This window comes from Ascaphus truei, chromosome 17 (assembly GCF_040206685.1).
Source record: "Ascaphus truei isolate aAscTru1 chromosome 17, aAscTru1.hap1, whole genome shotgun sequence".
Lineage (NCBI taxonomy): Eukaryota > Metazoa > Chordata > Amphibia > Anura > Ascaphidae > Ascaphus > Ascaphus truei.
In genome coordinates this window covers 13,981,228-14,007,060 of record NC_134499.1, presented here as the reverse complement: position 1 = coordinate 14,007,060, position 25,833 = coordinate 13,981,228, and the positions used below count along the sequence as shown (strand labels likewise).

At 50.4% G+C, this 25,833-nt stretch overlaps 1 protein-coding gene across 1 annotated transcript; it reads right to left on the bottom strand.

The window, feature by feature from the left end:
• Positions 1-413: 413 nt before the first annotated feature.
• Positions 414-22,438, bottom strand: PMM1 (phosphomannomutase 1). The gene is made up of 8 exons (XM_075574027.1): positions 22,281-22,438; positions 10,137-10,254; positions 8,952-9,028; positions 8,144-8,235; positions 4,352-4,451; positions 3,464-3,539; positions 2,767-2,882; positions 414-1,974 (listed from the first exon to the last, which is right to left on the bottom strand). The coding sequence occupies exons 1-8, from the start codon at positions 22,359-22,361 to the stop codon at positions 1,852-1,854; spliced, it is 783 nt and encodes a 260-aa protein (XP_075430142.1). The 5' UTR covers positions 22,362-22,438; the 3' UTR covers positions 414-1,851.
• Between the last annotated feature and the right edge of the window lie 3,395 nt (positions 22,439-25,833).

Genomic DNA, 25,833 nt, shown 5'->3' with positions numbered 1-25,833 from the left:
GCTCAAGCTTTTGATCATCTGATCTACTTTACGCGCTATTTCTTGTGCGTGGTTTTCCAAATCCACGATCACCTCTGGGTCTATTGGAGGGTTATCCGCCTTATTTCTCTGTAATGGCTGATACCGGACACTAGTGACAGACCGTGCGCCGGAGCTGTGCCTCGCGCTCATGGTGACGCAGTGACAGACCGCGGGCTACACGCTGTAATTCAGGGCATCGTAACATCCCGAGCGCACCAGCACAGCCACGCGCAGCACAGCCAGGCGCAGCACAGCCAGGCGCAGCACAGCCACGCGCAGCACAGCCAGGCACAGCCACGCGCAGCACAGCCACGCCAGGCACATCCTCTTAACCATATTTTTAATCAAATATAAATTATTGGAACAGGTGCTAATAAAATGAGTGAGAGGAATTTGTGTTGCTTTTACTTTATTTTAAATCTATAAACGTTGCCGAGAATTGTTTTGTAAACTCTTCCGTCAGTCTGGGTAACTGATCGGCTTTCTCACAAATCCTTCTAATTTTTCAATACTGTCCTTTTAGGTATGTTCATTAAAATGTGTTACATGTCTGTGGCTTACGATATCGGGTAGTACTGTATACTATATAGGGTACTACTGTATGTCTTGCCCTATCGTCCATATACACCAGCATATATTTAAATAAATTAAAAAAACGGGCCTGAAACTGATGAACTTGTAAACTGAGTCAGACCCCGAAGATTTCATTGAGGTATTGATAAAACAAATGTAATTTGCCCGTGTCACCTTCCCATAACACTACAATATCGTCAATATAACACATCTAACCTTGTAGTTAAAGCAGCCATCCTGCTTGGGAATTTTATATATTTTAAAATTGATTTATTTGACATTTTTCAGAGCTGAATGGCGCTTTTTTCCAGAGCCGGGGGTTATTTCCTGGGGAAACAATATGGCAGTCAAATCTTGCAGGATCAGCGAGCCAATAGGAAGCCGGAACGTGATTGGCTGTGGCTTACTATTGGTCGACAAAGGCAGCCACGTTGTTTCCTTCACAACATACACCGCTAATTAATTAGGCCCCCCTCCACCGCCAGATCTGGGACACATGTCCGTGCACTGCCCCCCAACCCCCACCCCTCGTCAGCAGCACTGCATCTTACTATAGCCCCTATTTAATATACAGTGAAGTCACCTTCCCTGTGCTGAAGTAGAAGTCAGCTCCATTCAAGTGAACGAGACTACAATCCCCATCACGGTTTCACAGCATAATGATCAGGAGCCAATCTCATAACTGGGAACCTGTTAACTCTATATCCATGATGGCGAGGAGCTTGATAACCCCATCCTGCCCTCACACAGACCTCCTCATAGACGCAAGGCCAAAGAGGACCTTGGAACTCTAGGAATTCTGGCACTTGTGGCCTGACTGTTTTTCCCAGCATGGTATTACATAAAGGCACCAAACGACACTTCCCAGCATCCTGTGCAGAACAACCCCCGAGTGTGGTGTTGGTGATCAGTGTTTGGAAACCAGTGTTTGGAAACCAGTGGCACTGTCTCTCCGTAGACTTTGCAGTGTAGCGGCTTCACTTGGGCTCAGTGTCTCCAGCTGCATGGACAGTAGGGTCTCCAGCCGGTGGCCTCACTTCAACGTGCAGGAAAATGGTAGACTCTGTATCTGGCCTTGTTCATGAGGATGAGGCTTCACATGTTGCAAGGAGTGACCAGCTCCCCCTATCCTGGCTACCACATCTCCTATGTCTTGGGGCACACGGAAGCCAGCCCTGTGACCTTGAACAAGATGTCAGGCCTTTCTGACAGGTCGTCCTTTGGTCCATCTCTTGCAGAGAGTTCTTGTCACCAAAGTCACAATTCGTTGTCTCTCTCGGAGAAGAAGAGCTCGTGGCATCGCCGCACCGTGTCCTCAGGGGACGTCACTGTGTGACCCACCGTACGGGGGTCAGCGTATATCTCATAATCATTCCCACCCTGCAGAGGAAAGATATAGCCGGCATGTTAATGGTGCATTTCCCCCGAAAAATGAAAGTGAGCTCAGCGTGCTGCCCTTTAAAGCCTGAAGTAGAGTGTCCACATGGGAACCTCTGCTGTTCATTCTCACTCCCCCTCACCCCCAGCAGCACAGAGCTGTTTTCCATGCAATCAGAGAAACAGTCTTATCCTGAGGTTCTCGTTGAAGTCCAGGGATGGGGCTCAATTTTTAAGAATAAAAAAATCAAATATTACATTCAGTGAGCAGTGAAAAAGCTAGAGGTGAAAAAACGAACGCCATATTGTAACATACATCCTATTTGTATAGTACAAGAGTGGCCAACTCGAGTCACCCACAGGTCAGGTTTTAAGGATATCCCTGTTTCAGCACAGGTGGCTCAGTCATTGACTAAGCTACTGATTGAGCCACTTGTGCTGAAGCTGGGATATCTTTAAAACCTGATGTGTTGGTGGCTCTTGAGGACTGAGTGACTCTGGAGTAGTGAAGTGGCTGGTGGCCATTATGTTCTATCCCAGGTCGTTGATGACTTGGGACAGTTGACAAGCGACTGGAAATAGACTGAGGTTGCACTGAATACGATAAATACAATGACATATTTGCTAAGAAGTGTTCTGCAATAAAACCCCTTCAAACGCTGGAAGACACCTTACACATCCCATTCAAGCCGACTGGTGGCAAGAGGACTTCCAGCGACGGAACAAGGAGTGTTAAGGTAGAAGACTGTTTGGTAAATATGGACCATCGTCTTCATGATGACAGTCGGATCTCACCGGTGAGGTCTCGTTCCCGAAGAAGTGAATGCTGTTGAACTGCTCATTGGCCAAAATATCCAGACAATAGCGCTTGTCCCAGCCCTCTGGGAAGACGTCAAAACTGATCATTCCACCTGTGAAAGAGGGAGGGGACAGGTGAGAGGCATGACAGAGAGGGAGAGAGGGATGAGAGAGAGAGGGAGAGAGTGGAGGGGGAAGGGGAGAGTGGATGGGGTGAGAGAGAAGGAGAGAGGGAGAGAGTGGAGGGGGAAGGGGAGAGTGGACGGGGTGAGAGAGAAGGAGAGAGCAGAGGGGAGGGGGAGGGCATAGGGTGGAGGGGACAGTGTGAGAGACACCGATGATATATATGATTCATCAGACCTAGGTAGGTCTCTTACCACTATCCAAATTGAAACACAGGGGGGGGGTGAGTGGTTAGGCAATCCAGTGGGCGGGGGGGGGCATAACCCCTTCATTACCTTAGCGGTTAGCCACTAAGCTAATGAAGCTTTGCTTTTAGTATTAGTTTTAGTACACAGTATTGAAGCAGCGGGTCTCCAGAGCGTAACCACATTAATTTTAGTTCCGAGGACACCCTGCTTCCCGACATACAGGCCTCTTCTACATGGAGTAGGTATGCAGGGATTCTGCAGAGCCACAATCAGGAACAATTCTGCAGACCCTAAAAGGTAAAAGCCCCCTGCGCAGCTCTCACCTCTGGTAAACCGCAATCCTTTCCCCGCAAACTCTCTCTGCAATGCTGCCACAAACTTCTCCCGTATTCTCTCCTTCTGCAGAGAGACAGACAGGTGTCAGAAGGAGAAGCTCCCTGGTAAGGTTACTGCACTTAAGGTGCCAGTTCTTCCTGTGACCGTGGGCAGATTACTTTATCTCTCTGTGACTCAGGCATTTGCGAACTTCATACAAAAAGTTACAAGTGTAACCCCCCTTTGGGATTACCAGAGCCTTAAGGGGTTAACTATCACTAACACTGACACTGATGTAACCTATCTAGGCCCCGGGCAGGGAGGGTCACACAAAGAAGCTGATACATTGAGTCTTTGCTCTTACATGTCAAATGAAATCCACTAAAATGTCATGTTTTGGTCTAAATCATCGGTTCCCAACCTTTGCTACACAGCGCACCCCCAGCAAGAACACACGTGTTCTACAACCCCTTAATTAATAAAGGTTATTGCCGACTCAGATTATCGCTACCGAAACTGTGTCACCGATCCCATAGTGTCCTGAGCTTGTGGGGGGAACACACGCTTAATAATCCTCCAAACTGCCCCTCAGTGTGTGCAGGCAGCATGGGGGGTATAGCCGTCACTCACTGCGGGAGCTTCCAAAGTCACGCCCCACAATGCCTTGCTGCTGTGGATGTAAAGCATTGTGGGTAGCGACTTTGGAAACTCCGGCTGTAGCCCCCACACGGGCTCAGGACCCCACTATACTGCCTGGGAAACGCCAGTACAGATTCTTTGGGGGTGAATCCCTTGCAGATGCCACACGAAGCCCTAGGGGTTCCCGAATCCCTGGTATAAACCCCCCCTAATATCTCACTTATTTTTGCTGTGTACGTTGGCAGTTGCTAAAATACCTTATCTAGCTCAGAGAATTCAATCCTCTCCTCGTGGTTACAGCTCCGTCCGACGGGCGAAATGTTCAGCGTTCCGCTGCGAAATTCTATAAACGTCCCTCTGTATAAGAAGAGCCGGGGAGGCGGGATTGTAATATAACTGGAAGGGTAGTAACTGTTTCAGAGACATTCCCAGAGAGGTAATACCTGTATACACATATACACGCCCAGAGAGGTAATACCGGTATACACATATACGTCCAGAGAGGTAATACCAGACACATACATGTCCAGAGAGGAAATACCAGACACATACATGTCCAGAAAGGTAATACCTGTCCAGAAAGGTAATACCAGACACATACATATGCAGAAAGGTAATACCAGACACATACATGTCCAGGAAGGTAATACCAGACACATACATGTCCAGAAAGGTAATACCAGACACATACATGTCCAGAGAGGTAATACCGGTATACACATACACACCCAGAGAGGTAATACCGGTATACACATACACGTCCAGAGAGGTAATACCGGTATACACATACATGTCCAGAGAGGTAATACCGGTATACACATACATGTCTAGTTTTACCTCTCATTGTTTACTGGACAGTGTCCCAATACAGGACCGTCTGGTTCAATACTCTACACCTGGAAACCCTAAATGTGAGAGGGGGGACTGTGTGTGAGAGAGGGGAGTAATATGAGAGGATGGAAGTGTGAGTGTGAGTTGGAGGAGTGCATGAGGGGGAGTGGGGAGTGCAGGAAGGAGAGGGGGAGTGAGTGAAGGAGAGAGGGGGAGTGCATGAAGGAGAGGGTGGGAGTGCATGAGGGGTTGGGGGGGGAGTGCGTGAGGGGGAGGGAGGGAGTGAGTGAGGGGGAGGAGGGGAGTGCGTGAGGGGCAGTGCGTGAGGGTGAGTGCATGAGGGGATGGCGAGAGTGCGGGATGGGGAGGGGAGAGTGTGTGAGGGGGAGGGGAAGGGGAGAGTGCATGATGGGGGGGAGTGTGTGAGTGGGGGGGGATGTGAGAGGAAGATTACATTAATTTAATTAATATAATCCTCACTCCTTTAAAAAAATGACTGTACATATGGGTAATAGTAATAATGAACTAACGGAACATGTAAAGGGTTAACTAACCACACGTACCTCTGCCATCTGACAGATCAGCGAAGTGATAAAGGTAAGCACGGATAAGGATGGGCTGGTATATGTTTTCTACTTATCTGCAAAGCTGATATATATATATATATATAAACAGTGTTCGACAATTGTATACATTTACACGCCCGGGGCGAGTGGATTTAACCCCCGGGCAAGTAAATATTGGCCCAAGCAGCACACGTGTATTTTTTAAATTCCCGCGCTCGCGCTGCTGTTTTTCCCGCGCTCGCGCTGGAGAAAAAAAAAAAAAGCCGGAGGCGGGTTCATGTTGTTGGGGGAGATTACTCCGCCTTCGGCTCTCTGATCACTGCCTTCGCTCCTCCCCCGCCTCTCAGCAACTTTCCCTCCTCAGCTCTTCCACTCCTCCCCCTTCCGGCAGCCAGCCCCTTCCACGCCTGTCTGCCTCAGGCCCCTGCAGGGCCATCTGTCACCCCCCCCCCTCCCTTCGGGCCATCCGCCCCCCCCTCCCATCGGGCCATCCACCACCCCTCCCATCGGGCCATCCACCACCCCCTCCCATCGGGCCATCCACCACCCCTCCCATCGGGCCATCCACCACCCCCTCCATCGGGCCATCAACCAGCACCCCCCCTCACACCAATCTCTCCCGGCCTCCTGTGTCACCCTCTCACTCTCCCTGTGTCACCCTCTCCCTCTCCCTGTGTCACCCTCCCCCTATCCCTGTGTCACCCTCTCCCTCTCCTCTGTGTCACCCTCTCCCTCTCTCTCCCTCTCCTTGTGTCACCCTCTCCCTCTCCCTGTGTCACCCTCTCTCCCTCTCCCTGTGTCACCCTCCCCCTCTCCCTGTCACCCTCCCTCTCCGTCACCCTCTCCCTGTGTCACCCTCTCCCTCTCCCTGTGTCACCCTCCCCCTCTCCCTGTCACCCTCCCCCTCTCCCTGTCACCCTCCCTCTCCCTGTCACCCTCCCTCTCCCTTGTCACCCTCCCTCTCCCTGTGTCACCCTCCCTCTCCCTGTGTCACCCTCCCTCTCCCTGTGTCACCCTCCCTATCCCTGTGTCACCCTCTCCCTCTCCCTGTGTCACCCTCTCCCTCTCTCTCCCTCTCCTTGTGTCACCCTCTCCCTCTCCCTGTGTCACCCTCTCTCCCTCTCCTGTGTCACCCTCCCCTCTCCCTGTCACCCTCCCTCTCCGTCACCCTCTCCTGTGTCACCCTCTCCCTCTCCCTGTGTCACCCTCCCCCTCTCCCTGTCACCCTCCCCCTCTCCCTGTCACCTCCCTCTCCCTGTCACCCTCCCTCTCCCTGTCACCCTCCCTCTCCCTGTGTCACCCTCCCTCTCCCTGTGTCACCCACCCTCTTCCTGTTTCACCCACCCTCTCCCTATGTCACCCTCTCCCTGTGTCACCCTCTTCCGTGTCACCCTCCTCTCCCTGTGTCACCCTCTCCTGTGTCACCCTCTCCCTCTCTCCCTGTGTCACCCTCTCACCCTCTCCCTGTGGCACCCTCTCACCCTCTCCCTGTGTCACCCTCTCCCTCTCCCTGTCACCCTGTCCCGCTCCCTGTGTCACCCTCCCTCTCCGTGTCACCCTCTCCCTGTGTGACCCACCCTCTCCGTTTCCCTGTGTCACCCTCTCCCTGTGTCGCCCTCTCCCTGTGTCACCCTCTCCCTGTGTCACCCTCTCCGTGTCACCCTCTCTGTGTCACCCTCTCCGTGTCACCCTCTCCGTGTCACCCTCTCCGTGTCACCCTCTCCGTGTCACCCTCCCTCTCCCTGTGTCACCCTCCCTCTCCCTGTGTCACCTCTCCCTCTCCCTGTGTCACCCTCTCCCTGTGTCACCCTCTCCCTCTCCCTGTGTCACCCTCTCCCTCTCCCTGTGTCACCCTGTCCCACTCCCTGTGTCACCCTCCCTCTCCGTGTGACCCTCTCCCTGTGTGACCCACCCTCTCCGTCTCCCTGTGTCACCCTCTCCCTGTGTCGCCCTCTCCCTGTGTCGCCCTCTCCCTCTCTCTGTCACCCTCTCCCTCTCTCTGTCACCCTCTCTGTCGCACTCTCTTCTTCGCTCTCTCTGTCGCACTCTCTTCTTCGCTCTTTCTGTCGCACTCACTCTTTGTCTCTCATTCTCTCAGTGTGTGTCTCTCATTCTCTCTCTTTCTCTGTGTGTCTCTCTTTCTCTGTGTCTCTCTTTCTCTGTGTGTCTCTCTTTCTCTGTGTGTCTCTCTTTCTCTGTGTGTGTGTGTGTGTGTGTGTGGTCTGCCGCTCTCTGTGTGTGTGTGTGTCTGTCTGTCTCTCTCCTCTCTGTCTCTCTCTGTGAAGCGCCGACGTCCAGACACTGGTTAAGGGGTTCAGGAAACTAGTCATTCACATCTGGCTTTTATTTCTAGATCCGACATTGACACACACACGACTAATTGTAGTATAATGTAATACAATAAATACATTTATGTCAAAAACGAATGTTGTTCTGACTAGGAATTTATTAAATGTATTTTATTTATATATTTTATTTTAAAGCGGGGTTGGGGGTGGGACTAGGGGCGGAGTTGGGGGTGGGACTAGGGGCGGAGTTGGGGGTGGGACTAGGGGCAGAGTTGGGGGCGGGACTAGGTGGCGAGTAGATTTTTGGGTGATTTGTCGAACACTGTATATAAATATATATATATATTTATATATATATACTTACCGTTTCTTGGGCAGTTTGAGCAGCGCTATGTAGGTGAGACAGAAGTTGATAAGATCTTGGAGCAGCTCTTCCCCCAGGTGGTTCTGGATGGCCTTGAAAGATAAGAGTCAAAGGTCAGAGTGTTCAGGCCACATTACTAGATTTTCAACCCCTATGTGTCGAAGGAGACATCATCAACGAAACTCCCCACCCACCATCATCTTACTATGTGCTGAAGGAGACATCATCAACGAAACTCCCCACCCACCATCATCTTACTATGTGCCTGCTTCAAAGCCCACTACCAGCGAGAGCCACCTGTGCTGAAGCCGGGATATCCTTAAAACCTGACCTGTTGGAGGGTTCTTGAGAACAGGTGTTGAGAACCCTAGCCTTAACCTGCTCCGCTGCCAGCAATCACTTTTTCACGGCACTGCATCTTTAAATGAACCCTGATTGCTCCAAATCTAGTTATTCCCGGAAAACTCCCGTTCTTAAAAAAAAATGGCGAATATGGGACGGACGCAATTTGCCCCCCTCCCCCCCCCCAATCGCAAAATTGCGACCGACCACAATATCTCAGCTGTATTCGTAAATTTTGCACCACATGCTTGCAGATTTGATGCCGACTTTTGCCAGCTTCATTCGATAATGCAGCAAATAAAGTCTGAGAGAGAGAACGGGAAAGTTTCCGTGACAGCGGAAATTAGAATAGAAAATTATTCGGGGGAGAAAAAACGCCCTTTCGCGCCAATGTCTTAATAAATTCGCAGAAACATTCGGGGAATCGAACCGGGAGAACCTTGTACATTACTATTAATTGTCTTACCTGCCTGGAGAGGAGCACGCCATCCTTGTACTGGACTGTTCCGTTCTCAGCAAACACGTAATCAAACTTGTGGACCACTGGGAGTAGAAACGAGAGGGACCTCAATACGGACATATACCTGCCCTCTAACTCCGGGTCATCACTGTGATCCAGTCCTGTTATCATTTCCGTGCAGGAGCCAGGGATGTTACACAAGTCATACGAACGGACTGTAGTTTGTAGAGTTGAATAATGATTAAGACCCAGATCCACCAGGCTCCTCGGTGAAGTCACTATTATTTTCCACATGGAATTGAATCAGGGGGGTCTCTGGACCTGAACCCCATTAATTTCAGCTCAGGGGACCCCCTGCTTCAGGAGATACAGACCTCCGTAGGGGACGCCAGTAGCCACTCCGCTAGCAGGGATCACGTAATGGTGGCGTTTCAAAGCCGCGACATCAGGTCCGGCTTCCTATTGGCCCACGTGATGTGGGAGCATTAAACGTTGCCAAGATACCGGCACCCCCTTACGGAGGTAAGTATCTCCAGGAAGCAGAAGGTCCCCGGGCCTGAAATGAATGGGGTTCAACTCCGGAGACCCCCTTCTTCAACCAAATGTTAAAAAATAAACAAGAACGGGGAAACAAAATGGCCGCTGGGATTGTTGCTTTAACGGAGCACTGTGGAACTGGCCGTAAGTGCATGTTTTAAATGTTACGTTTTGAAGCAATGTATAAGACCTCCGGTTGCCGACAGTTGAATAAACACAGACGGGGCGAAGGGAGATTTGAGAATGAAACGGCTTTGGCAAAATATGGGGGTTAAAAGTAAGGAAATTCCAATCTCGTGGATCGTTCCTGAAATGAATCGCCAAGAACTTTCCATCGAAGTGTATCTGTATAACATGATAAGGTGACAAAAAGGTTGTGGGAGGCCGGAGAGCGCGACAGACTGGCGTTGTATTGTACAATAGAATTGGATCTAGGGATCTATGAGTTTCATAGGGGCAACTTAGCCTATATTTCCATTTCAACATGAATACCTGGCTGCAGAGCTAACAATCCAACTCTGACTTTAAAGTGTACGGGGTAGAAACGTGCAATGGGGAATCCCATTGAACTCTATGGGGGGAAGTGATGTATGTATGGTAGAACTGAGAAGGACATTCTCATAATGATGTTGAGATGAGGTCAAGTAAAATTACCCTCATCTCTGTCTCCCAGCTGCTCGGCAATCTTCGAGTAATCGGACCCCCCGACCACTCCGATCTTCGCTCTCTGACGGAGCTGCTGCAGGAACTGGTCCACCACTGGATCTATCTTCTGTAGGGAGAAGGGAGAGAGAGAGAGAATGGAGTGAAAGTGAGACAGGAGAGAGAAGGCCAGTAACAAGAAGAGATTTTATATAGGGTGAGAGTCATAGTCTCATAACCAGTTATAAACCCCTCTGGATCCCCCATAGAAGGTCACTAGGGGGTCACAGCCGGAGGAGACCCACATAATTTCTGCTCCGGGTCCCCCCCTTGTTTCCGAGATACGTAGCACAGGCACTTCCTGGTTATTTTAATCCCCTGCGTCCCGCAGGCCAATAGGAATGCCACAACGCATTCCTACCTGCACTACCTTCCACGGTATCTTGGGGACGAGGGGGTCCCCGGAGGTGTAAATAGGGCATTTCAGCTCTAGAGACCCCCTGCTTCTCACCCATGTAAACCAAAAAAAGGGGGGATGTGGTGATATAAAAGAGAAAAAAGGAGGGGAACTGCTGCTGTAGCCATCAAAAAGTACGGCGACATTGGAAGGTGTTAAAGAGGCAGCCCAAGCGGCACTAGTTTTTGTTTATATAATATATGCCGCCTTTAATAACCTTTATTGAAAATGACCTAAGATGCCGATCGATTAGTTCTCCCGTGATCGATCAGCAAAGATCCCGCTACCCCGGGTTCACTAAATGGCCGCCTTTCACTTTCAATCAATCCTTCCGTCAGTGTAACAGCTACAATTTATCTTTATATTTCTAAGGTAACATTGTCTATTGTTACAGTTTGCAGCTCAAACTGCTGGGAACATGGGCAACAAATGATAACAAACTGGAAAGTGTTGCAAAGATCTTGCACTGCTGGGGAGGTGGCTAAAACCTGCTATAGAAATCAAAGGATGCTCAGTATAACTAATTAAAATGGCATTAAGAGTTGAATAAAATGTTTTTTTAAAAATGCAGTAAGTATTATCTAATGCAGAACTGCTTTATACACGTAGGGTATTGCCTGGACTGCACTTTGCAGAGCTGTTTTATGGAGCTGTTTTCTTGAGCGCTGAAGTATTTGCCCCCACTAAAGTCCCTTGTCCTTGTTTGCTCTTTGCAGGCCGTGAACCTCATGTGATTGTACAGAATATTGGGGAGGGAAGGCAGGAAGGACTCTGCTGTACAGCCTCGGGAGAGGGGAGAGGGGAGAGAGGAGAGGGGAGAGAGGAGAGGGGAGAGGGGAGAGAGGAGAGGGGAGAGAGCAGAGAGGCGAGGCGAGTGGAGAGAGGAGAAGGGAGAGGGGAGAGAGGAGAAGGGAGAGGGGAGAGAGGAGAGGGGAGAGGCGAGGGGAGAGACGAGAAGGGAAAGAGGAGAGAGGCGAGGGGAGAGAGGAGAAGGGAGAGGCGAGAGGGGGGAGAGGCGAGGGGAGAGAGGCGAGGGGAGAGAGGCGAGGAGAGAAAGGCGAGGGGAGAGGGGGAGAGAGGAGAGAGGCGAGGGGAGAGAGGCGAGGAGAGAGAGGCGAGGGGAGAGGGGAGAGGGGAGAGAGGAGAGAGGCGAGGGGAGAGAGGCGAGGAGAGAGAGGCGAGGGGAGAGGGGAGAGGGGAGGGAGGAGAGAGGCGAGGGGAGAGAGGCGAGGAGAGAGAGGCGAGGGGAGAGGGGAGAGAGGAGAGGGGAGAGAGGAGAGAGGAGAGGGGAGAGAGGAGAGAGGCGAGGGGAGAGAGGCGAGGAGAGAGAGGCGAGGAGAGAGAGGCGAGGGGAGAGGGGAGAGAGGAGAGGGGAGAGGGGAGAGGGGAGAGGGGAGAGGGGAGAGGGGAGAGGGTGAGAGAGGAGAGAGGAGAGGGGAGAGAGGAGAGAGGAGAGGGGAGAGGGTGAGAGGGGAGAGGGTGAGAGGGGAGAGAGGAGAGGGGAGAGGGGAGAGAGGAGAGAGGCGAGGTGCGTACTGAGGAATAGAGAACAAGGAAGGAGACCAGAGGAGAAAGACTCCCCGTACGTGGCACTCGGACCTGATTTCAAATGTAACTTTAGCTATATGAATGTAACAAGGACTGTCCAGCGATTGGATAATGTAGCTGCAGGAAGGGGTAAGGGCTCTAACACAGGGCCACTGCTGCTCAGTAATCCAGCTGTACTGGGACAGTGGGCAGTGGGATAATAAACTTCCTTTTACTATATTACATGAAAGAAAGGGTGTTCGATGTATATACACCGAAATAACTACAATACCGCATTCTCCTTGGTACCCCAGGAAAGGACCCGTCACAAGAGCTGTGAACGTTAGATTTCATCAAAGGAGCCGGTATTGGCTTTGGCTGGGCTGTGTGGGGCTATCGAAATGGCGGCTTAAATGTCCCGTGTCACGCAGGCCAATGGGAAACCGTGACGTCATCCCTTGCGGCTTCCCATTTGCCCGCGTGACTAGGACCTTTAAACATGCAGAGCTATTACCGGTGCCCCCTACTGGGGGGGTCAGTATCTCGGGAAGGAGGGAGTCCCCAGGGCTGAAATTAACGGGGTTCAGCTCCAGAGACCCCCTGCTTCCCACCTATTAAAGCTGCAGTTCAGTCTTTTTTTTTAAATTAATTTTTTTACTTCAATAGTTTCATGTGGGCAATCTCCAATTACCTAAAGAACTGTATAGCTGCAGGTCAATTCGTTCTCCATGTATTGCTCGGCGAAATTTGGTGACATAATTAGTGAAGGGACCTGTTTTTCTTCTGCTTCAGTCCGTCAGTGGAAGCTCATGAATATTCATGAGCACTCCTGCACTGACATGTGCTAGAGGGAGGGCAGGGCTGACAAAGGGGTGTGCCAGGGCTTGTGACAGGACATGAAGGGGCAGTGCCTTAGCAAATGGCTGTTAAAATAGAATACAAGAAAATTGGTCTTTCAAAGTTGTTTTTTTAAAAACAGAAAATGCTAAAAGTATTTTTTCTTACTACAGAACTGATTTATTACAAAAAAAACACACATGCAGGATATTGACTGAACTGCAGCTTTAAAAATGTTCTTCTGCTTTAAGTTACTCTATTGTCACAATGTATCAAGCTGCCACTGTGTGGAGATTGCACTCCAGAATGTTTTGCGTCTGCCCCAGAGGATTCTGGGAATTGGAGGGGATGTCTATTAGGTTCGATGTATCAAATGTCTTCGCTCCAGCTGGGCCCGGTGTACTGTATATCGCCTTGTGATTTGGGCAGTGTGTCAATGGAAGGAGTTCAGGGGCAGTCACATGATGCACAGATTATAACAGGGTGCGTCGAATTCTACATCTCTGTGCGCCCTTATCTAATGTAAGCATCATGTTAGCATCCCGCGCTGCCGGCGGCCAAGCAGGACATTGGCAAATATCCGGCAGTACAAAATATAAACTGTTTATTAGGGCTCAAATGTAACGGGAAAACGTGACAATTCCATTATGGGGTTACAGATTAATCCTGACACCCCAATGTTACAATGAAGGGTAATTCAGAGTCCCAGAATATTATTATATTACAACATTATAGATGTATGTATATCTATCTATATTCACACACACATATGCACATAGGTATACAGTAAATAAAAGTCCCACGTGTGAGCAGATACGTCTGTAACCCTGCCTTTCCCCATTATCTGTTAGCATACAGCGCTTCCACTGCTGCCAGGGATTCTGGGTAACGACATGCAAACGTGAGCACAGTGTCACGCTTTACTTCTTATCCAGTTTAACACGGACCCCTATAAGCTTCTGCCTGCCGTGTTACACGGCTAATCAGCACCGCCTGCAAGTGCAGAGCGAGTAACCCAACTCGCCTGCTGTCTCTGTAAGTCTCCCAACATACCACTTAGAGTGTAAGCTCTTCGGGACAGGGATTTATTTTCCTATTGTCTGATTTTGCTGCGCGTATTGTATTATTATAATTCCCTGTACTGTATTCTTTGTGAAGCGCTGAGTACACTTTTGGTGCTATATAAATAAAGACATACAATACACACATGTATACAAAAACATAAATATGCACATACACTATATAAATACTGTATATGTGCACATAAGTATATACACACACACACATAGACAATTGTGCTCCTCAGCGCTGTTATTCATAAAATCCGTGCTCCGTCAAATATGTAAAAAACACGAAAAAAGAAACGGTGTATAGTATTATACTGTAAAATACAGCGCAATTATTCAATAGTTTCCTAGGGTATATTCCCCACTGATTAAATACGGAGATAATAGAAATCAGACTAAAACTATTAGCGACACCAAAACTTAGGAGATAAACCTCAGGTATACAGTCCATGACGCCGCGGGTTCATGTCACAGGCGTCAAATGACGGCACGGTTCACGTGACCACTGAGGGTCATTTGACGCAGCTGCCAGGTAGGAGGGGGCGCGAGCTCTGAAGCATGCAGGCAGGGGGGCGCAGCAGGAAACGTTTGCGCTCCCCTGATATAGACAATCCTGGCGACCTTCTGGCTGCAGGAGGCGGGAGGCGGTTACTGCATACACCGATATCTACATTTCTGTTTGTGTTTGTATTGATATATTATCACTAATACGGTATCTTAAGTTGATGCACTTTTTGTATCACGTCACTTGGGGTATAGCGCTGAGGTTGTGCTTCCTTACACACACACACACACACTCTCACACACACACTCACACACACGCACTCTCTCTCTCTCTCTCACACACACACGCACACTCTCTCACACACACACACACACACACACACACACACACACACACACACACACACACACACACACACACACACACACACACACACACACACACACCTCTCAGTGAGTGGGACTGCACCTCTGAAAGATAATAGCTCGGAGAAGAAGAACAATAACAAAGTATGGTGGAGTCCAAAGGTTGGGTGCTTATCAGGACAGGCACAGACAGGAGGAAGGTCACCGTAACCGGCACAGAATGTGGGTGAGAGGTCGGTGCCCTGAACCACAAAGCTGCAGCTGTTTCTCTGGGGTGCAGGGGACACGTAACGTGGTCTCATGTCTCACAGTAACATGATAACATGTGATTAACACAATGCTACTGTCTCAGCCCTGAGCCCTACATTGCAAACTATCTAAAGCATCATATATATATATACAGTTGTGTGAAAAAGAAAGTACACCCTCTTTGAATTCCATGGTTTTACATATCAGGACATAATAACAATCATCTGTTCCTTAGCAGGTCTAAAAATTAGGTAAATACAACCTCAGATGAACAACAACACATGACATATTACACCGTGTCATGATTTATTTAACAAAAAAAAGCCAAAATGGAGAAGCCATGTGTGAAAAACTAAGTACACCCTTACTGCTTCCATAGGAAGTAAGATGCTAAGTAGCAGACAGGTGCTGCTAATCAAATGCCCTTGATTAATTGATCATCAGCAAGTGTGACCACCTCTATAAAAGCCGAAGTTTTAGCAGTTTGCTGGTCTGGAGCATTCAGGTGTGTGTTAACACAATGCCAAGGAGGAAAGACATCAACAATGATCTTAGAGAAGCAATTGTTGCTGCCCATCAATCTGGGAAGGGTTATAAGGCCATTTCCAAACAATTTAAAGTCCATCATTCTACAGTGAGAAAGATTATTCAAAAGTGGAAAACATTCAAGACAATTGCCAATCTTCCCAGGAGTGGACGTCCCAGCAAATTCACCCCAAGGTCAGACCATGCAATGCTCAGAGAAATTGCAAAAAAAAAACAAGAGTTACATCTCAGACTCTACAGGCCTCAGTTAGCATGTTAAATGTTAAAGTTCATGACAGTACAATTAGAAAAAGACTGAACAAGTATGGTTTGTTTGGAAGGGTTGCCAGGAGAAAGCCTCTTCTCTCTAAAAAGAACATGGCAGCACGGCTTAGGTTTGCAAAGTTGCATCTGAACAAACCACAAGACTTCTGGAACAATGTCCTTTGGACAGACGAGACCAAAGTGGAGATGTTTGGCCATAATGCACAGCGCCACGTTTGGCGAAAACCAAACACAGCATATCAGCACAAACACCTCATACCAACTGTCAAGCACAGTGGTGGAGGGGTGATGATTTGGGCTTGTTTTGCAGCCACAGGACTTGGGAACCTTGCAGTCATTGAGTCGACCATGAACTCCTCTGTATACCAAAGTATTCTAGAGTCAAATGTGAGGCCATCTGTCCGACAGCTAAAGCTTGGCCGAAATTGGGTCATGCAACAGGACAATGATCCCAAGAACACCAGCAAATCTACAACAGAATGGCTGAAAAAGAAAAGAATCAAGGTGTTGCAATGGCCCAGTCAAAGTCCAGACCTCAACCCGATTGAAATGCTGTGGCTGGACCTTAAGAGAGCTGTGCATAAACAAACGCCCACAAACCTCAATGAACTGAAGCAACGTTGTAAAGATGAGTGGGCCCAAAATTCCTCCACAACGATGTGAGAGACTGATAAAGTCATACAGAAAATGATAACTTCAAGTTATTGCTGCTAAAGGTGGTTCTACAAGCTATTGAATCATAAGGTATACTTAGTTTTTCACACATGGCTTTTCCATTTTGGCTTTATTTTTGTTAAATATATCATGACACGGTGTAATATGTCATGTGTTGTTGTTCATCTGAGGTTGTATTTACCTAACTTTAAGACCTGATAAGGAACAGATGATTGTTATTATGTCCTGATATGTAAAACCATAGAATTCAAAGAGGCTGTACTTTCTTTTCACACCACTGTACACACACACACACACACACACACACACACACACACACACACACACACTCTCGCTCTCACACTCTCTTTCACACACTCTCTCACACACACACACACTCTCACACACACACACTCACACACACACACATCCTCTCACACACACGCACACTCTCTCTCTCTCACACACACACACACACACACACAAACACCTCTCTCAGTGAGTGGGACTGCACCTCTGAAAGATAATAGCTCGGAGAAGAAGAACAATAACAAAGTATGGTGGAGTCCAAAGGTTGGGTGCTTATCAGGACAGGCACAGACAGGAGGAAGGTCACCGTAACCGGCACAGAAAGTGGGTGAGAGGTCGTGCCCTGAATCACAAAGCTGCAGCTGTTTCTCTGGGGTGCAGGGGACACGTAATGTGAGACCACGTCTCACAGTAATATGATAACGTGATTAACACCATGCTACTGTCTCAGCCCTGAGCCCTACATTGCAAACTATCTAAACTTAAAGCATCATATATGTATATATACACAAACACACTCTCTCACTCTCTCTCTCACACTCTCTCACTCTCTCGCTCACACTCTCTCACTCACACACAATATGTGAAAGGTCTGTATTAACCTGGGGCTGGAGCTCAATAGTATTTGGAACAGCTTGTCCCAGTTCAAATCCAGTGTCATCTCTTATTATGCCCTTGGACCCAGTCACGTTATTGTCCTATGTCTCAGCACCAACATTAGGTTGTTAGCTCTTTGGCTCACTGGGCCTGTGAAATTCTGTGTACTCCGCCTGTGCTATGCAAGACTAAAATATCAGTAATATTTCCTGGGCAAATATAAGATCCATAATAAAGAATTCAAATGCACTAATGACCTCACAGAATATATTGAGATACAATGATTTTTGAGGGCATTTTTATCTCATTTAGGAGGTGTCCCTAATTAGCCCTTAATACCGACGACATCCTTTGTATATCCCGCAAAGTTCATTGTTGTGTTTTTAATAGACATATTTTAAACTATGAATTGAACATTAAATATAGTGGCAAAGCTGCTAAATATCTGTTTTAGGTTTGTCCGAGATTTCAATTCTTTGGCTGTTGGCCTCTAACCCTGGAAGGACTGACCATGTGGCAACATCTGACCGGACTTCTCTTCACCCTGGAGATGTTAGAGGTTAAAGATGAAAGGCACCGGAGAGGTCGGGGGGTGTAGTTACCGGAGAGGTCGGGGGGTGTAGTTACCGGAGAGGTCGGGGGTGTAGTTACCGGAGAGGTCGGGGGGTGTAGTTACCGGAGAGGTCGGGGGGTGTAGTTACCGGAGAGGTCGGGGGATGTAGTTACCGGAGAGGTCGGGGGGTGTAGTTACCGGAGAAGTCGGGGGGTGTAGTTACCGGAGAGGTCGGGGGGTGTAGTTACCGGAGAGGTCGGGGGGTGTAGTTACCGGAGAGGTCGGGGGGTGTAGTTACAGGCACCGGCTCTGTTTGTTGATGTCTTTTTGAAGATGTGGCCTCAAATATTGAACACAGTACTCAAGGCGAGTATCAATAATCTATGAAGTAACAGTACTAACTCCCTAATTCTGCTGCTAATACCTCTCCCTATACATCTCAGAGCGGCGTAGCACAGTTTGCCGCGATCAAGTCGCTGCCGCTCTTTAGCCAGCGGGACATCGCGCCGCCAAGGTTAGCCCCTAACCGTACCCTAAAAACCTCTAATCTTAACCCCATAATACTAACATCTACCCTAAAAATATTAATCCTTTACCCTAATCCCCTACCCTAAAAAGGAGTAGTGCAACCCTTGCACCTCCTCCCCCCTCTTCCTTTTGTTTTCTTTACATACGAGGGAAGCTGGTGGTCTCCGGAGCTGAACCGTGGTAACTTCAGCAACGAGGACAACCCGCAGGTTCCCGAGATATATACCGGTGAAGGTACCATCGGTACTTCCTTGTATTGAAATCCGCTGCGTGACGCGGGTCAGCACAGTGCTGCGGCGGATGACGTTGCAGCGTTCTATTGGCCCGTGGACAGCAGGAGATTTCAACCGCCATTTTGTTTCCCCTGGAGGGAATGGTACCTGCACGAACTTCAGTAAAATAGTACAGTTCAGCACTGGGGACCCCCTGTTTCCCATCCATGGGTGGGTAAAATGAAATGTAGAAGGGGTACCTGACCCTTTCAGTCACTAGACATGCTTTGGGTTACACCCGGGGGGTCCCACTCCCGTCCCCAAGGGCCACCAACAGGTCAGGTATTCAGGATATCCCTGCATCAGCACAGGTGGCTCAATCAGTGGTTCAGTCGAACACTGAACCCCTTGTGCTGAAGCAGGAATATCCTGAAAACCTGACCTGTTGGTGGCCCTTGAGGACTGGAGCTGGAGCCACCCCCGGGTTACATTATTTGGCAAACAAGTTGCGTAGTGGTAAGGCCTTTGAAGTGTGAGAACCCAGTTCGCTTCCCTGTGTCACCTCTTCTCATGACCTCGGGCAAGTCACTTCATCATCCTGTACCTCAGGCCCTACGAATTAGAGTGTATGCTCTTTGGGTTAGCGACTCACTGTGTCTGCAAAGTACTATGTACGGGTCAGCACTATAGAAGAAAGAAATATGGTTATTTGGACTTTTTTCCCTGTTAGGGAAGGATCTAGAGAGCATTGTTTCCAACCTTTTTTTGGATAAGGAACCCGAAGTGAAATTCTGTGGAACCCCAACCCTCTCTAATAGCGCGTATGAGATCAGATGCATTGTAAGGAACCCCAACCCTCTCTAATAGCGCGTCTGAGATCAGATGCATTGTAAGGATCCCCAACCCTCTCTAATAGCGCGTCTGAGATCAGATGCATTGTAAGGAACCCCAACCCTCTCTAATAGCGCGTCTGAGATCAGATGCATTGTAAGGATCCCCAAACCTCTCTAATAGCGCGTCTGAGATCAGATACATTGTAAGGAACCCCAACCCTCTCTAATAGCGCGTCTGAGATCAGATACATTGTAAGGAACCCCAACCCTCTCTAAAAGCGCGTCTGTGATCAGATACATTGTAAGGAACCCCAACCCTCTCTAATAGCGCATCTGTGATCAGATACATTGTAAGGAACCCCAACCCTCTCTAATAGCGCGTCTGTGATCAGATGCAATGTAAATTCTTCTGTATTTGGTACAATTTTCAATTGAAAATTGCATGGAACCCTTTAGGATGCTCAGGGAACCCAAGGGTCCCTCGGAAACGCTGGTTGGAAGACACTGATCTAGCACATCATAGCACGAAATGAGCAAAAAAGTCATGTTATTACGCCAAAAAATGCACATTAATAATGCGTAGTAATGTGAGGGGGCAGCGTCCCCCGTATTACCATACAGACATTGTTTAAGCAACCTTTCATTTGAACATCTGCACATTAAAGGCATATTTGTGGCAAACGGATGCATTTTCATTTCGTATTTTCTCAGCATCAATCTATAAAGTCATTTTGTCCGTGTGCGATTTGGGGGAAGTGTTAAAAGGACGAGTTATACGAGGCGCAGATTATAACCGGGCATCAAATCATTATTTTATTTACTTCTTTTATCTTCAGAAATCCCCTCGTCTGAAGCAGCAGAAACCTCCCCCGCTAATGAGCTGCTACTGTATTAATATAAAGTCATATGAAAAGCACCAACATAGTCCACAGTGCAGTACAAAGGGGATATGGAGTTATGTATATTACAGAAACAGAATGATATACCAAATAAGGGCACACAGATACAGAAGGGAATGAGAGCCCTGATCCGGAGAGCTTACACTCTAGAGGGAATAAGTGGCAATGTTGAAAGAAAAAGATAAAGCGGCTGCTCATTGTGGGACGGAGTATAGATCAGGACAGAGTATGTCCAGCCGCACAGCTGATCCTATGAAGGTTTGGGGGGTGAGGAAGTTAGGGGGTGTTAGTGGAGTTTGGTCAAGCCGCCCAGCTGGTCCCAGTAGGGTTAGAGAGGGTGGCAGATGCAGGGCAGGCTGGGAATATGGCGGAGCTGGTGCACTGTGTGTGCGTGGGGCCACTGAGGCTGCGTCCATAGACACTTCGCCGTGCGGAGGTGCGCAGAGGCTGAGGGAAAGTGGGTGCTTTCCCTGGCCATGGTACACGCGCCGTCCGTGGGAGTGTCTAGGGGCGGGCCAGTGATGTCACTGAGCTGGTCCGCCCTCATTGGGCGAACCGCTCACGTGACCGGCCCGTCGCGCCCCAAAAAAATCAGTTTTAACTGATTTCTTGCGCAACGCGCGCCCCCTCCCGTTTACGCACGCACGCCATATAGACCCGATCACTAGTCTGATCGCGCAGCGTGCGGACGTGTCCGCGCGGTCTTCCATACCATGGACGCAGCCTTACTCCCTCCGGTGCGGCGCTTCCTGTCACGTGATGATGTCATGTGATGCGTGGTGCCTCTTGCCCGCCCTTGCATAGCATGATGCCATCATGTGTCGTCAAGGCGACGTGTTGTGACCATACGTGGTACCTGGAGAGGCCGGCACTTACAGAGGCCACCGCACTCCCTCCCCGCACTCTCTGCACTCTCTCCTTCCCCGCGCTCTCCCTCCCCGCACTCTCTCCTTCCCCGCGCTCTCCCTCACCGCACTCTCTCCTTCCCCGCGCTCTCCCTCACCGTGCTCTCTCCCTCCCCGCGCTCTCTCCTTCCCCGCACTCTCCCTCACCGCACTCTCTCCTTCCCCGCGCTCTCCCTCACCGCACTCTCCCTCACCGTGCTCTCTCCCTCCCCGCGCTCTCTCCTTCCCCGCGCTCTCTCCTTCCCCGCGCTCTCTCCTTCCCCGCACTCTCTCCTTCCCTGCGCTCCCCCCGGCACAACTTCGGTAAACCCATTTAAACTGATTGTGGAAGTTGGGCCAGGGAAGAGCTTGGGGCCCGGTGAAGTCACACCGCCTGCACCGCCGCAGCAGCCTGTGTATGCCTTAATAGGCTTCCTTGAAACCACTGGTATTGCACCTTATCGATAACTTTTCGCCCCAATATTTTGCCGGTTGCATTTACTGCGCAATCCCCAGGACCGCCGTCATTCCGGCTGCCACAAAATGGTCGCTTGCGTAATTTGCGTTCGGATCCCAGCGACCTCCTGGTGACCTTGGTTAAATCACTTTATCTCTCAAGCACCCACGTCAACATTGTGTGTTCTCCGGGGCACGGACTTCTCGTGTCTGCAAACATTGTACGTACGGCACCGCGTCAGAAACAACGGTATTCTCATCACGGAGAATTGAGCTTCGCAGAACGGCGCGGGTTTATCAAACGAAGGCGCAATTGACATGCGTAGAGCTGGTAACGGAAACCTAAGGTGGGGGATGTAAAAATTAACCCCTTAACTGCCAGCGAGGGCCTGCCAACCCGGCTCGGTGACTTACCTGCCGTGCAGGGGTTAAGGTCCCATCCACGTCGAACAGGCATAGCGTGTCCCTGTGTTGTGGTAGCCCTGAGCCTGCCATGGCTTGGCTGATCTGCCGAGGCTGCTGACTGTGCAATGAATGAAGCAGGGCGTGTAGGAGGTGGGTACGTGGAGGGGGGGTGTGGTCCCTCGCTGACTAATCGCAGGGTTTCGGGGCGGCCAGCTGGCCATGGTAAACAAGGAACTGGTCACGTACCCAAAGGCTTCTTCCTGCCAGCATGTTACAATACTGCGGAGCCAAGCGTGTCGAAGGTCACGTGTGCAGGCAGTGCCTCGCTGAGCCCCGCTATTTATCTATTTATAAAATGTGTTACCAGGAAGTAATACATTGAGTTACCTCTCGTTTTCACGTGTGTCCTGGGACACACGTGTTACAAAGTCTCACACGGGGCCCCATAGTATCACTGCTTGTTATTTACAGTCCCGTAGTGCAGTGGCTTTTCAACCTTTTTTTGGTCAGGAAAACACAGAATTCGATTTTGAAATTTTGGGGAACCCCAACCCTCTCTCCCCCTTACGCTCCCTCTCCCCCTTGCGTGCATACCCACACTCTCTCCCCCTTACGCTCCCTCTCCCCCTTGCGTGCATACCCACACTCTCTCCCCCTTACGCTCCCTCTCCCCCTTGCGTGCATACCCACACTCTCTCCCCCTTGCGTGCATACCCACACTCTCTCCCCTTTACGCTCCCTCTCCCCCTTGCGTGCATACCCACTCTCCCACACACACACACTCTCTCCCCCTTACGCTCCCTCTCCCCCTTGCGTGCATACCCACTCTCCCACACACACACACACTCTCTCCCCCTTACGCTCCCTCTCCCCCTTGCGTGCGTGCATACACACACACACACACACACTCTCCCTCCCTCCCCCACACTCTCCCTCCCTCTCTCACTCTCCCTCCCTCTCTCCCTCCCCCACTCACCTTCCCTCTCCCACTCTCCCTCCCCCACACACTCACACTCACACTCTCCCACATATTTGCTCTTTCTCTCTCTGAGAGCGCACCCGCCCTCTCTCTCTGAGTGCGTCTGCCCTCTCTCTCTCTCTCTGAGAGCGCACCCGCCCTCTCTCTCTGAGAGCGCGCCCGCCCTCTCTCTCTCTCTGAGAGCGCACCCGCCCTCTCTCTCTGAGTGCGTCTGCCCTCTCTCTCTCTCTCTGAGAGCGCGCCCGCCCTCTTTCTCTCTCTCTCTCTGAGAGCGCGCCCGCCCTCTCTCTCTCCCTCTCTCTGAGAGCGCGCCCGCCCTCTCTCTCTCCCTCTCTCTGAGAGCGCGCCCGCCCTCTCTCTCTCTCTGAGAGCGCGCCCCCTTTCTCTCCCTCTTGTCAGCGGCACCGTCCGGAGCAGGCAGGGAGAGGAAGTTTAGCAGTGACCGGGCTGCTGCTGCTGAGCTCGGGAGCTGCCGGGACACTGCTACGTGGGGGCGCCGCCGCCGCCGCGCCTGGGACAGCATGGCAGAGTTCTCCCAGCTCTCACCCCCTTGCGACCGCGGAACCCTTGAGAGGGTGCGCGGGGAACCCCTGAGAGGGTGCGCGGGGAACCCTTGAGAGGGTGCGCGGGGAACCCCTGAGAGGGTGCGCGGGGAGCCCTTGAGAGGGTGCGCGGGGAACCCCTGAGAGGGTGCGCGGGGAACCCCTGAGAGGGTGCGCGGGGAACCCCTGAGAGGGTGCGCAGGGAACCCCTGAGAGAGTGCGCGGGGAACCCTTGAGGGTGCGCGGGGAACCCCTGAGAGGGTGTGCGGGGAACCCCTGAGAGGGTGCGCGGGGAACCCCTGAGAGGGTGTGCGGGGGGAACCCCTGAGAGGGTGCGCGGGGGGAACCCCTGAGAGGGTGCGCGGGGAACCCGAGAGGGTGCGCGGGGAACCCCTGAGAGGGTGCGCGGGGAACCCCTGAGAGGGTGCGCGGGGAACCCTTGAGAGGGTGCGCGGGGAACCCCTGAGAGGGTGCGCGGGGAACCCCTGAGAGGGTGCGCGGGGAACCCCTGAGAGTGCGCGGGGAACCCTTGAGGGTGCGCGGGGAACCCCTGAGAGGGTGCGTGGGGAACCCCTGAGAGGGTGCGCGGGGAACCCTTGAGAGGGTGCGCGGGGAACCCCTGAGAGGGTGCGCGGGGAACCCCTGAGAGGGTGCGCGGGGGGAACCCCGGAGAGGGTGCGCGGGGAACCCCTGAGAGGGTGCGTGGGGAACCCCTGAGAGGGTGCGCGGGGAACCCCTGAGAGGTGCTCGCAGAACCGCGGTTGAAAACCACTGCTGTAGTGCAAGACAAAAAAGTAGGCGATTTACCCGAGGACCGAGAGAGTCTGAGAACCAGAAGACGTTCTTAGATCAAAGTTGGAAAACCGAGCGAAGCTTTCGTTTACTGGGGAAATGTTGCAAGTTGAACAAATTATTTGAAACCACATATACTTTAATTTATCTTTTTATAAAAGGTCTCAGCTCTATTTAACATATTAACATGGCGCGCACACACACCCGCACCAAATGCATACACACAGAGTAGACTGATACACGCACACACTGATACAAACAGATCAGACTGTCACATAGACACCGTGATAAACAAAGAGCAGACGGACACACAAACACAGTAGACTGACAGAACAGACTGACACACACTGACACACATACACATCAGACTGAAAGAGCAGACAGACACACACACAGATACACAGAGCAGACTGACACACACACACACACACACACAGATACACAGAGCAGACTGACACACACACACACACTGATACACAAAGCAGACTGACACACACACTGATACACAAAGCAGACTGACACACACACGGATACACAGAGCAGACTGACACACACACGGATACACAGAGCACACTGACACACACTGATACACAAAGCAGACTGACACACACACACACACCAGATATATAGATTATGGGCTACAGACAGGGGGTAGCTGGGACACCCAACCAATATAATTGATATAATACATCATTTTAATATCAATTCAGTCATTTAACTCAGGGGGTGCACAGTGGGGGGGCGAGCGTGGGATTTTCTGGGGGGTCAGTTGTCGCCAGAGCAGACCAGGGCGGGAGCAGGGGGAGAGGAGACAGGGGGCGCGGGGAGGAGACTTTGCGTCCCCCTGATTTAACCGATGAGCAAAAAACAGATAACTTCATTTTTGTCTTTTTTTCCTGGTGCGGTTTTGAAACGTGTTTAACTTGTATTCCTGTGTGTTTGTCTCCTGCTTGTACGCAGGACAACCTGAGCCAACAGAGGAATGCCTGGTATGTGCGTGCTGTACTGAGAAAAGACATATTACCAAATATAGGGCAAAGGGGACAGTGACAGACGTAGCACAACGTGGAACATAGGGGTAAATATTTATCAACTGCAATCCTGCCCAAAAATCCATTTCTGGGAGTTAACAAGCACGACCCAAAATAATGTGAAATTCTTATCACGTATAAAAGCTGTGTAATGCGGCAGGAATAAACTCCATGTTAAAATGGACAAGAAGCAAAAAGGGAGTGTGCTCATTTGCATG